Genomic DNA, 14,775 nt, shown 5'->3' with positions numbered 1-14,775 from the left:
TGACTGTCAGCTATAAAAATAATTAATGCTAGAGGTATTGTATTTCATGTTTACTTAATGTCAACTAAGACCTTTATAAAAGACAAGTGTTTTACCAGTTAGTTAGCAGTGCAAAGATGAAGGTACTGGTTGTTGTTACATTACTTCTAAGCATTATTTCGCTAATCACTGGTAAGATACTTTGTTAAATAATAATAATAAATATACACTTGCACATAATTGTTTATATGCTTCAGGATATAATTACATTTTTCTTGTGGTTTTCCTTACTTGGAATATATAATTAATTATTAATATTTTCTCCATACTTATATGGGATAGTGCATTGTTAAATTATAATAATTAATTATATATATATATTTTACATTCACAAAATATGTTATACTTCTGATATATTTTAATCAAATCCCCACAAAAAAATTAAGAATAATTTCCACTAAAAAATTTACAAAAATGTTACTTTACAAAGTAAAATAAGAGGTTTATGTAAGAAATAATAATTTTACTTTAAATCTAACGTTTTCAACCTTTTTGGAGTTTTATGGTTCTTTTTTGAAAAATATTTTGCAGCTCGAAATTATTGCAGGTTTTTTTAGTCTAAATGCGCACAAAAAAAAAATCTAAAATATTTAAATATTAATACTTATACGAATATTAATTCTTGCTAATTACAACTGTTTTAGAAGGTTATTTCTCGGTTTTTATCAAAAATTTGTTTGGACTAATTTGATGATTACAACCTTATTTTCTGGATCTCCAATTCGTAATCACTGTTCTAAATTATTTTAAACAAGTCTGTTTCTCTGCTTGACTCTACAATGTACAGCACTATTTTGTAGGAAGTGAGAAACAGTCATCCAATTATTTGAAATAATATCAATTTACTTCATATCAAACCAACTTATCCAATATGTAGCACTCTTATGAACCTTTCTTTTTTGATTATGTATACTATAATTCTTTGAAAATATAATATTGTTTTTTTTAATAATTTATTTATTACATATATACAATATATTTACATATATACAACAAGTAAATTTGCTGTAGATGACATAGTGACATGATACAAACATGTGGAGGATCTACCCATTGATAGAACTCCAATAATATTGTTTTAGTATTAACATTAACATATAAACATATTATTAAGTATATTATATTATTAGTATTAACATATTATTAAGTATTAACATAATACTTTACTTGGTCGTACTATTTATCCTTTCTCTTTGTTTTTGCAGGTGGAGCAGCCACTAGGAAAACAAGTAAGCAACATTTGTAGTATTTTTTATAATAATTTGCAAATTGAAGATTAAATTACATTATCACTATCTGCATTTAATTTGTTAACAGTTCATATAATATATTATTTTAAGTAAAACAAACATAATGAATGATCTGATTAAGTTCTAACTTAAAAACATTTAGTATTTTTTTATTCCCTTTCCTCTGTATCCAAATGAATGCCTATAACCACAGAGAGTGTGTATGTGAGCGAAAGATTGTGTCAGTGTGTAAAATTAAAGAGATTCTTTACTATTTTTGTTTTTATTTTGCAACCATCCAAGTATCTGACACAATACAGAAATTTGAGTTGGTTGATAATTGTTTTATCTACAACTCTTGTTCTTCTTTCAATATTTATTTAGACATTTAGATTTACACCCCATTTAGACTTCAACTAAAACTTTATAATTACTTAAACTGTTCTTGTATTCATTAAATTTATATTGAAGAAAACATTTTTCTTTTGCCTGTTAAATAACAAAAATTATTAATGTATTACTGTGTAAATTGTATTGAGTGCTTCAAAGTTTCTTTTATAAAACCTAAGTCAAGTACTCCTTTATTTATTTATGTAACTTTTATATTTAGTATAAAATAATATGTATTTTGTACAAATTTCTTATTTAATGCATTGTTACTCCCATGGCAGACTAATTATTCACTTACAAAATTACCACTTTTTATAGGCTGCTCTCCAGGCGAATCATGGAAGGATAGTTGTCATACATGCATATGTGATAATGACGGTAGACCACTATGTACACGAGAACTGTGCAAAGGCCAAGGAATAAAGATGGTACTCCCACCCATTAGAGACAAACGAGAGGCAAAAGGTGAGTTCATCTGGAAAGTAAAACTTATTATAGAATTTATAGTGGAAAGATTAGTGTCTATCCTAGGGAAATGGGTGAGGATATAATACCTATTGGAGACTGGGGATGTAAAACCATGGGAATTAGATGTTAAAAAATATGTTGCGTTGTGGATCAGGGAGGGATTTATAACAAAAGACAAAGAGTACATGTTTCTCTAATGGATGCAGCAAACAGCCCTCACAACAGAAGCAACATAGGTGTTCCATGATCTGAAGCAATGTTGTCATTAACAGTGATGTTTTATTTATAATTATATTTACAATTGCTTTAGGTTACCAATCAACATTAATTACAAATTAAATAATAAAACTTATTTTCTACAATATGTTGTAGTGTTGTAGTTTTTAACTGCAATAAACAAAATTACTTTCCTAATGGACCCACAGAATGAACCATGACATCTCCCTGATTAAAATGGAAGGCAACCCATAAGATAACTCTTTTGCTGAAAATTTGGTGTGGTGCACACATCTCACAACTTTTACTTATTAGCCAACTTATTTCCCCAAGTTTTGAGCAGATTGGTGGGCTTATGTTCAAGTTATCACTATTTTTTGTCATATTTGAGAAGAAAAATATCTAAGGCAAGGAAAGGAAAAAATTTTAGACAATTTTTTTTCTAAATTTTATTATGGTCAGGTCGGAAGAAAACAAAAATAAAATTATATAATAACAAAGTACACTAATGGTGTTTGTTGGAAGGAAAGGAATAGGGTGACTATTACTGGACAAGTATCAAATAAATAACATTTGGGTGACCCAACACATAAATAATATATTGAAAATTAGAGTGAAGAGAGTTTTAGTTATTGCAGCAATATCTATGTAATTGTCAAAAAAAAATATGCCATGTTCGTCTCTCCAGCCTTGTAGGCCATTTCCAAAATTTCTATTATGAACTTTCAAAAATTTATTAAATATTATGAGCAGAATTTTAGTAATGGAAAACTGCTCGATGTGCGGGATGACTTATGATTAACCTGTGACATAATGTTACTAACTGACCAATAATTGTATTTTAAATTAAATTAATACAGTCATATATTTAAATTTGCAGAATGTGAGCCTGGAACTACCTGGAAAGAGGATTGTAATACTTGTTTTTGTACACCAAATGGACATATAGGTTGCACCCGCAGAGAGTGCTTCCATCCTACTAGAAAGTAGTACTTTTCCTCATGAGGCTAAATTGACTACCTAAAAGCAGTTTACAAATCTATTAGAGGGAAACCAACCAATAACCTTCATATCTTATGTATGAAATCTTATTAATATTGAATAAAAACTACCTACCACAAAAAAAAAAATGTATCCACTGGCTATGAATACCACATTAAAATATTATTATTTACCATTTCTTTTTTTAAATTATTTCCAAATATTGTCAATTATTTTCTATATAAAACATTTTCATGATTAAATAGGCTATAAAAAGAATAGTCTAATATAGGGGGTGGTTTGAAAAGTTCTCGGAATGTACTAGAAAGAAGTGCCTTACTTCAGTAGAACTGCTTTTATTTTTCAACATAGTCTCCCTGTAGACTAATGCATTTGGTCCACCGATGTTCCAATGCCTTGATCCCATCTCAAAATGAGATTCCTCCAGGCCTGCAAAATATCTCTCCACCTTGGCTGTCAGTTCTTCCGTTGTAAGAAATCTCTGTCCACCTATGAAAATTTTCAGCTTGGGGAAGAGATGAAAGTCTGATTGTGCCAAATCAGGTGAATAAGGTGGATGTGGCAACATTGCGTACCTCAGTTCATGAAGTTTTGCCATGGCAATAGCTCTTGTGCGGGCTTTGTCCTGAAGAAAGATGATTTTTTTTCTTGCCAAACCAAGCCTTTTTTCGCATATCTTTTTCTATAGTTGGTCTAGGAGGTTTACGTAGTATTGTCCCGTAATTGTTTGGCCAGTATGAAGATAATCTATCAGCAGAATGCCTTTTGCATCCCAGAATAATGAGCCCATGACCTTTCTGGCCGAATGTACTGCCTTTGTTTTCTCTGGTTAATCAGTATATTTCCACTGCTTTGACTGCTGTTTTGTCTCTGGGATATGTTAGTGAACCCAAGTTTCATCTTTAATCACAAGCTGGCGCAAAAAATCTTGTTGGTTGTGCTGAAAATGGGCCATATTTTGTTCGGATATATCCAATCTGGTGAGTTTATGGTTCAATGTCAAGAGCCACAGCACCCATCTTGCGGATAATTTTTTCATTCCTAATCCTTCGGTTCACGACGCATAAAACAACAACAAAGAGTCGTCACTAACACTCACGCCACGTGGTCACTCACAAAGGATGTGTGATTATTGCGCGGTAACCTCGTTGCTCTAGCACTGACATCTAGTGGTGATTCCGAGAATTTTCAAACCCCCTATGTACTTAGTTATCTGGAAACTCAGTTACGATTTATAATTCGAATTTTTCTTTTTTATAGAGTTCCATATATTAAGAAGTAAAAAGATAACCTATTCAAGACTTTTTTTTTGTACTTCCATCTAAAGTCACATTTTTTGGTGTATACTTTATGTTTCCATAGCTAATGGACATTAATTTAAGAATATAATTCAATTTTTACCTAAACTGTACAACCGTAAAAGTACAGCTTTCATTTTAGTGCTAATAGACATCTGTACATCTAATAGCTCTTGAAATGTCAAACTTATCTCAAGAAGACTCGTTTTCAATGTATGTTGCATAATGTTAAAATCATGTAAAAATGTAATTAAGCTGCATTGGAATGATAAAAATATGTAATATAAGTTTTATTTTACAAAATTAAGAGGTAACTCAATAAATCAAAGTATATTTTTATTAAAATAGTTGATTAATAAAATGTCTGTATTTAACATACAAAAAATATCAGTGAGATAAAATAGATTAGATCATATATATATATTGTAATAATTTTTAAAAATATTAAAAATAAAAAGAATTTAGATCGTTTTATAACTTTTTTCAAATATAAAAGATAATTTGGGTTCAAATTAAGAACTTTACTACTTAATGGATAATATAATTTTATTATATAAAAAGACTCTATATCTCAGGGCGTGCTGTTGCTAGGCAATCAGAAACAGGCATTTACAATAATTTCAATTAATTAAATTAAAGTCTATTTTACACATGTATCTCTTTTTACGTATAGCAAAAACTAACCAAGTTCACGATCTTCCTTTGATGATCCCTGGTATCTTCTTTTCTTCTATTGTTCTGTCCTACCGTCCAAGATGGATTCCTTCTTGACAGAAATTGATGAGGACCTCCTCATCCTGAAGACATCCTTTCTCTTGCGCGCCCCAAACACCAATGGCCCTCAAAAACTAAAACTTACCTCGAAGTTCTATGTAAACATCGATTATTGCACAACAGTTAGGGACTTTTGCCAATGATTTACTTTCTGAATATTATTCTGTAGCACTATTTCTTGATTTCTATTTTTCCTTTAATTTACTGTATTTTCAATTATGAGGGGAAGAGTTAAAATAGTTTTTATGATATTTGAATCTGCTCAACATGGCCTTGATTCAACGGCTTTGTTGGCTGAAGAATACGTATCGCCATCTTGGTTTTGTTTTGAATCACGAAGTTATTATAAACAATGAAAATTGGTTAGCTTGCTTTTTGAATAAACAAAACAAATGAATATTAAAATGATACATAAAATAAAACATATCAAAAACCCTTTATACATCAAAATATACTATAATGTATTCACTTATAAAAAGTTCGGAGGTATACAATATCAGTTTTTTTTTAGTTTGGTTTAACAGACTGATTGTAATATCCTCCTCTTCTATTCATATATCACAATATTCCACCTAGTCTTCAGCATAAATTTGTTCTCCTAATTTTTTCCAAATCCAGAGGACAGCATCTTCTTCAGTGTCACTATCCACATTGGTGTCACTATTGTTATGCGGATACATCAACACAATTCTTGTATATAACATATAAATGAGTGTATTCACTAATACAATTAGGGATGTGTCATAATCAGTTTTTTACAGAATGGGGATGGAGGCTTAAAAATAATTTACTAATCCCAGTTATATTAAACAAACCATGTCTGTACAATTATTGTTGGATACCCTCCACTGCCACCCTTAGTGGTACCCTTACTTATCAGACTTCTCAAACAGACAATTATATCGGGTAGGTTGGTCGATGTACAACATGTCACAATCTCACAAGAGAAGATCATAACACAAAAAAAGGCCATCTTTTCCGGCCAGGCCCGCCCCACTAAGACTCCCAGGGAGCAACGGTCCTGTATCACTTTTGACGTATTTCCTTAAAACAGGAAGAGAAGACTTAAGATGGTTAAAGCAAGCAATATTTAAAAAGTTCCAGAAATTAAAAATACATATTAAAAATGATTATTTTTCATGTAAAACAATTATTGTTACTAGAGCTGACAAAGGAAACCTGACTGTCATCTTAGATAAGACTGAGTATATTGAAAAAAATACACAACTCCTCTCTGACCAATCCACCTATCTACCTTCAACCCATGATCCCACCCGCATCATTTTGTACCTTTTTAGACCTGATGAAGCCCTGCAAAGTGGGGCGAAACGTCGGAAAATAAATAGTTGTAAACTATTTTTGTTTCACTTTTGACTGCAACCCTGACCATCTTCTTATATATTTTACAAAGTAGTTTGGTAGAGGAAAGAAGAAGGCATCAGCCTATCCTATTAAGGATGATAGAAGTTTAGACAGCCTGAAAGCTTATTGTCTTATTATTCTGTCCCAGGAATTAGCTCCAGTGATCAGGAGAGTTATTGCAACAATTTCTGGGAGGAAAATAATAAAATTTCCTAAATAAATTAACATATTGAAATTATTCCTACTATATAATGAAATATTTTAATTTTTCAAACTCTTTTGGATTTGTTCACTTACCAGTTGCAAATGTTGATATTTGACAACAGTAACTTCCTTTCCTATTCAGTCCTAATTTCATCCTATAATAGAAATCCTAATTTCTCAGATTTAAAATCATTGGTTCCATATTTTAGTAACTTTTAGGGTAAAATAGTTTCCACTATTTTTTTAGTTTGAAGTAGGTTATCAAATCTCTAATTACACAGCTTTTGGTTTGTTTGATTATCGAAGGTGATGACCAACCTTGCCTTCTTGATCCGTTGGTCCGTGCCTCAGATCCGGATGTAGTGACGCTACCTAGCGGAAGAACTAACACCTTTATCGCTTCCCACCAGAATATACTACCTATGTTTGTAAAATTTTGTGTTGATTTATTAATTAGTCACTTGTTTATTGTTGTAATGTATAAACTATGTAAATATTATCATGATTGTAAATATTTTACTTCAATGATACCTTCAGTTCATCGATACCTCTTGGAAAATAGCAAATAGTCGCATTTAGATCAGTGCATTAATCCACTAATTTTTTAATATGTTTGACTTTTATTCCATTCATATGTACCTACGGCTAGTTCCCGTAGGACATACATTCAAATCACACCTATGTAATTGCTTGTTAGTTCTCTGCAGAATGAAAATTCCTTCCTTCGAGGACTTACAATTAATTCTTCTTCCTGACCGTTAGGCTTATTCCCTACGGAGTGTAGTTTCTATTCTTTGATGACTTCCGCTAACATCTTGAATTGGAATCAGAATTATCGAATCTTGAACAACCAACTTGACCGAACAATTCAAACGAAGTTATGACATTTTTGTAATTATGACCAAATCCTCTCTTCCACGAATACCATTGACTGGTAATACAACATTAAATCATTTAATAATTAAGGTAATTTTTCATAAATCGTTTAACACATTTGAAACATTCTAATAATTCAAATGATAATGTTCATGATAAAATCTATATTTTGAAACCTATATAAGTTGGATCCCAACATATTGGGAATTTCCTGACAATTATGAAATTAGAATTGCATTGATTGTATAATTTAATCGTTGTATAAGATTAATTTGTCTTGGAAGGGGGTTAATCAAAAATTAGTTTTGAGAAAATGAATGAGCTTGGGGACAGTGAAAAACAAATAATAAAAACTTGTTTATAGTTTTTACTTCTCATAGTTCTATTCATCGTCTCCAGTATAATATAATCCAGTATCAACTAGTTTTAATTAGTTAGTACAATTAGTTTTAAATAGATCAGTTCATTGCCGAAAATAAGTAAGGGGAAAGACGAAAAAAAAGGGTGTGGGAATTTAGAGCTAAAGTTTATTTGCAAAAATATTAGTTTTTGCTCAATTTCAAAAACACTTTTCAAATCTAAATCTTCAATTTTAATATAAACAAGTACAATGAAAAATAGATTATTAATCTTAAACATACACACGGGAACAAGGAGAATAAAAAATAGATACAATTCAATCAAACTATTTATCATCTGAACTAAGGGTGTTACAAAGGGGACACCTGTCCCGTTGGATGGTGTTTAATTTTCGAGCAATATTTTATTTGTAAGATAAGATTATTTGCTTTTTTTTATTGTTTTGACCAAAACTCTGTGAATAAATGCAGAATATATTAATTGATGTAACTTTTAAAAATTTAAGTAATATATTTATTTCTAAAAATAATACCTGGAATACTGTTATATTGAGTCAGCGAAATTAAGTAGGTATGTTCCCTGCAAAAGTATATTGCTGACATGTAGTGATTAAAAAAAATCGTTATTAAATTGAAAATCTTTATTTAGAACTAACAGAAAAATGTAGAAAGTATGCATGATTGAATCAGCATCAAATAACATGAAGACAGTCCACTACATCTGCTGACTTTGACAGAATTTTAAACAAGTCTCATTTTAATAGCAAATATTTGATGGAAAAGGAGGTACACAAAAACAATTTAGTGACGGCAAACATTTATTTTCAGCCTCTTACACAGTATAAGAAGCAAACTAAATTGTTGACAACCTATACAGTTCGTGCTGTGAATTATTCATACTAATTTTGCTTCTGCTAAAGGAAAAATTGATAAATTAATACAATACGATAAGATAATAAAAAATATGTACATAAATGAAACTTTGGTCATAACTTCATACCGGTAGTAAGAATCGAGATCTGTTGATCCGTCCAAATTTCAAAGGACAACCTCCACAGAGAAAGGGGCGAAATGGAGGTAATAGGTTCAACTAATGCCCATAAAGATAGTGTTTAATTCGTTGATGGTCGTTCTTTTTGAAATTAACTAAAAATCTAGACAAATGTGATGAGTTTTTAACAAATGCAAAATAAGTTTGTTTTTTTACCGCTATCATGGTCTCAACTATTCTTATCATAATATCACTGTTCACAATAAAAATATTTAAGTATGATAACATGGAATTAAAATTGAAAAGTTTGATTCTCACTTGGGACTCGGAAACGAATTTTGCTTTCCCCACTCTGTTTAGTGAGAGACTAGAATATCATGGTAGCCGTCAGGCAAAGCCATGGAAAGAATCTAAGAATCCTGAGAGAAACGTCTCCGGGCCCCCGAAAAAAGTATATTCACCACTGAAACCCAACCTTTACCACTAGTATTTATGCTACAAAAATATAATGAAAGGGTATGCATTATATTTAGCATAAAAAGAGTATGGAACCACCGAGCAAAGAATGGACTAGATAAGGGATGCCTACTCCGCCTTATTCAGACAGGGAGTGGTATGCTCTCTCCACCAATCCCCACGGTTTCTCCCTATTTGTGCATTATTTTCTTTTGGGAATCTAATCTGGGTGGGTGAATGTAACAATTTTTGACGAATAATTTCAATGGTTATTGAAACAGAGACTGGAATTTAATCCAATTTAATTAGTTTTATGTCTGTATGTGTTTATAAAAATTGTCTTCTATTTTTAAAGGTTTTTCATACGACAAAATACAAAGATAAAATGTTACAAACTAAATTAAAAATATATCTTTCATTTTGAATTTGTTTACTTTTTTTACAGACCTGGTAATACTGGTTTGAGACCATATGTATTAAAAGTGTACAAATTTAAAATGAAAAAGAACTTTTAAATTTAATTTTTGTTTGTAAAATAAATTGAGAGCTTGATAAAGATTGGAATTCTTCAATTTATTTACTGCGTTCAAATTCAAGAAATGAAACTCTATTAAGAAAAGAATATATTATTTTATGATTATATGATATTTTTTTATGATTATTATTGCTTAGCATAATATTAGTTTTTGTTTGTTTTTTATTGCTTTCTATGTCCAAAAACCATTTACATAGGAAAAATGTTAATGAATGATTTTAACTATAGTAATTTATTCATTGAAAACATATTGGTGAAAAGAGACGTTTGTATCGATTCTTTGTCATCTTTTTGATTGTTGCAACCAAATGCTACGCATTTTTTTTATATGATACTCATTTTTTTAATCGCAATCAAACATTATTAACCCAATATATAAGTACAGACTAATAAACACAACAAAAAATTAGGTTGTAATAATGTTGACAGCAAGGAAAACTTTAGCGCGGTTGAAGGGGAAGTAACATACAGAGTGAGAGTACCTTGACGCATCAACTTTACCCCATGCCCACTCTAGTTCATTGTATGGTTGGTGTAAAAAACAGGGCAGACGTCAGCTGAGGATAAAAATAATTAAGTTATCATCAATTGTTGTTTCGATTTTCCTCACCATTTGTACGTAATAGCCTGTAGCGCCACTGCCAATAACTTCTTCTGAGTACTTCAACTGCACAGATGTAATAATCATGTCATATTTTGTAATATTATTAAAGATATATTTGAATCAATGAAGATTACAATAGAATGTTCTGACCCACTAAAAGGTAACGTCTTATACGTACCATCTCTCCGAGGCATTTTCAAGCCCAGAGGTATATTCTACCACAAACATGACAATTCCAAATGTCTACCACCTCATGGAGCACTGTAAGGAAGCCGATGTGATACCCCCCCACCCCCAAACAAACCGGACTTCAACGAGGTGTCGCATGCGAACATCACCTGGTGAACCTCCAAGCGCGCACCATAGAGCGGATGAAGAATACTAATGCTACAGCCTCCACCTGGACTGCAGCCATGTCTCACCCGCTTCTGCTCCGACGACTGGAGGAGTTCAAGATCCCTGCAGCTTTATGTGAACTGATCGGAAACTACCTTAGTGGAAGATCATTTGTAATTAGTGTTGGTGAGGACTTATCTCCTCCGGTCCCTACCACCTGCGGAGCCCCTCAAGGCTCTGTACTGGGTCCTCTATTGTTTGTCGTTTTCACGGCACCAATAGTGGCCCTCAAGCATCCAGAGGCAATGGTAACAGCCTATGCTGACGATATTGGGGTCTACGCTTCCAGCGTTAGCAGCGTTGATCGGGCCCTCCATCATGCACAAACCGCAAATTCTTTGATGCGCTAAAAGCCTGTGCCAATCCGCTGTTTCGAGAAATCGCCTCTCCACCAATACTCAGTAAATAAAAATAATAAATTAAAGGCACAAAGTGCCATAAAAATTGCCCACTACCAACCCTTGCCCTATCCTAATAGTATCCACGGGTGAAGATAGGAAAATAATTTGTAAATATTGTATATATACATATAGTTGTTATATATTGTAGTGGTAAAAATAAATAAAATAAGAGGGTGGGAAAAAAAAATGCAAATGTTCTTGAGACCCTTTAAATTTTTCATAATCGCTTGTTTAATAACCCACATGGAACGGACATATTAGAACACTAGATAAGTATCTCAATGTTCGCCTTCAAGTACCAATGGTAGAAAAAGGTAGTAACCAATTCGAATTATGTAACCAGACGTAATGCAACTTACTAATTTCATGTTTTTTTTTGTTTTAGAGGGATCAGAAGAAAAAAAAACTCCTTGATATAATAAAATGAATAGGAGAGTGAGGAAAAAAAATAAATATGAAGATTAACCTTCTTAGCAGGTAGCCAGTGATATACACATTAGTGGATTAGTACATTCTATCGCTATTTTTGGATTATTAATCCACTCTGCCTTCCCTCGATATCTTCTCCTTCCTACATCCCTTTATCCTTTCATCATGAAGGAAAACCTAAAACGGAACGCAGAAAACGTAAAACTCTCCCATCTTTCTTTCAATTCATCTCCAGTCCAGGCTACTTTGCCTATTGAACATGCATTGTCGAGCCCTTCTGATAAAGAGTACCAAGCCTCTTAAATTGGTGCCAGAACTATATACACGGAACCTTGACAAGTCATAAAATACCTTGCGGTTTTTGTTGATTTTCGCTTTCAGTACGCGTCGAATCAAAAAGTGGAGACTAAAATGCATTCGTTTTAAAATCAAAATCCGAAAACAAAATTACTCTTTTCCACCGCAATTTTCAGAATTAGGTGCGCTGGAAAATTAACTGTAACCTCAAAATAAAGACCAATTGCAACTGTAGTGAAAAGTTTGGCAGATCAAATATAAATTCCAAAAATTGAGATAAAGAGGGTGAACATATATACTGGGATACAATTTATATTTAGAAATTAATATCATCATATTATGCCATTAACTAATTTAATTGACTAAGTCAAAAAGTAGAAAAAATTTTTCTACTTATTATTATTATATGGACGACATACCATGGAGGTCAAGTCCTCGCGCGATGTATTACAAGGAAATTATAGGACATCAGGCATTTTTTGACGTGGTGTTTTCGTAGGGTGGGTTGGTCACTCCCACGCCTTTTTTTTGCGAGTGTAAGCCAATGGGTGGCACAAATGCCCGGGGGGATGTTGTGAGTGAGTTTTGTATATTTTATGCTTGAAAAAAGCCCGGGTGGGACCGGGACTCGGATCTGACGACCTTTAGGTTGGTAGACTGGCGCGTTGCCACGCTACTACTGCTGCCCTCCCAACTTAACCTAAAAATATATTTATAAAACTATAAATTTAGTACCTTTTAAATTCCACCGCCTGGAGTAAGTACTTCCTTTTTCCCTCCCTGAATAGTTTTGAGATCTGGCGGTCTAAAAGGCTCAGACGATACTTGGATATAGAAAACAATATATGATTGTAATTTCTTGGTGTGTTTTACAAAGACTGGCATTACGCTCTGGTAAAACGGCTTCGAAATTCGGCTAATTAGTGATGACTTTTAGTAATTCAGTAACATTCTGGTCAAAATAGGTTGGCAACCTTTTGGACAGACCGCCCTTCATTATTATAAGAACATTCCGACATTGAACAAAAAATTACTTGTACAAATGTCTGAGAAAATGACATGTATTACTAATTGAAAAACTTTTAGTTATTTGTTTTTATTTGAAAAAAAATGTTATATTGCTATTTTAAGTTTAAGGTCAAGAAGAAACCAAAATTGAATATCTTTAAATTAATTATTTATATGAATAGTGATTACAGAGCCTACCATATCAAAAATTAAAATAGTTCAAGAAAAAGTAAAACTGGAATAACATAATACAGAATTAAGAAGTAGCATTATGCACTCATTCAATATTCACATCACGACTGTCAACTATAAAAAATAATTAATGCTGGGCGTATTGTATTTCATGTTTACTTAATGTCAACTAAGATGGTTTAAAAGAGACTGGTGTTTTACCAGTTAGTTGCCACTGCAAAGATGAAGGTACTGGTCGCTATTTCATTGCTTTTCAGCATTATTTCTCTAATCACAGGTAAGGTGTATAACATATAAAATATCTTCCTTCTAATTTCCTTCCTTAGAATATATATTCAATTTATTAGTATTTCCTCCATACTTCTTAGTTATGCATTGTATAGTTTAGGTAAAATGTTTAATTATATATATGTCAATAATTTTACACCAACAAAATACATTATCAATTATGATATTACATTTTTACCAAACTAAAAATAAAATTAAGTCCATGTAGAAATTTATTATTTCACATTAAATCTGACATTATCAACATTTTTGAGGTTTTATGGTTCTTATTTTGACTAATCTTTTGCTGAATGTTAGTGCTTATTAAGTGGGTTAGTACTACCTCACCTCTTCTTGTCTGCAATAGGTCAGCTCAATTAGGCACTTCACAGGATGCAACAATTCTTAATTTCATTCTCTTACTCCGAACTAAGATTAAATTTCCACTTGTTTTGTTAAACACGGAAAGAAAATTATTTTTATTTGGTCTACTGTTCTTATGTACTGCAAATAAAAGGGCTCATATTTGTGTTCATTAATTAATTAACTTGTGTAACCTATCCTTATTATTTATTATTATTATTAAGTTGTTAATATTGCATTATCACTACTTAGCATTTTATTTGTTAACAGTTCATAAAATATATAAGTTTAAGTAAAACATAAATATAAGAAATGATCTGATCAAGTTTCAACTTATAATTATTTAGTAATTTTTTATTATCCTTTCCCATATGTCCAAATTAATACCTATAAACATATTGTGTTCGTATGCGAGTTACCGATTTTGTCAATAAGTAAAATTAAAGTGGTCCCTTTAATATCTTTATTTTTATTTTACAAGCATCGAGATTTCTAACACAATACAGATATTAGAGAAGTTAATAATTATTTTTTCAAAAACTCTTCTTATTATTACAATTCTTTATAATTTAACAAAAAATTTAAAATTACTTAAATTTATTTTGAATATGTATTGTTT

General features: G+C 31.5%; 1 protein-coding gene across 1 annotated transcript in view; it reads left to right on the top strand.

Moving 5' to 3' along the window:
- The first annotated feature begins 36 nt into the window (after positions 1–36).
- LOC106685979 (U-reduvitoxin-Pr21) overlaps positions 37–14,775 on the top strand; it is a 16,781-nt gene continuing 2,042 nt past the window's right edge. The window contains exons 1-5 of the mRNA XM_067049497.1: positions 37–171; positions 1,245–1,268; positions 1,977–2,123; positions 3,223–3,331; positions 9,224–9,294. Of these exons, the coding sequence (XP_066905598.1) occupies positions 117–171; positions 1,245–1,268; positions 1,977–2,123; positions 3,223–3,331; positions 9,224–9,294 (406 nt within the window). The 5' untranslated portion in view covers positions 37–116. The remainder of the gene's footprint in view (positions 172–1,244; positions 1,269–1,976; positions 2,124–3,222; positions 3,332–9,223; positions 9,295–14,775) is intronic.

Source organism: Halyomorpha halys, unplaced genomic scaffold, assembly GCF_000696795.3.
Source record: "Halyomorpha halys isolate HHAL.00 unplaced genomic scaffold, Hhal_1.1 Scaffold764.1, whole genome shotgun sequence".
NCBI lineage: Eukaryota > Metazoa > Arthropoda > Insecta > Hemiptera > Pentatomidae > Halyomorpha > Halyomorpha halys.
This window is presented reverse-complemented; position numbering and strand designations above follow the sequence as displayed.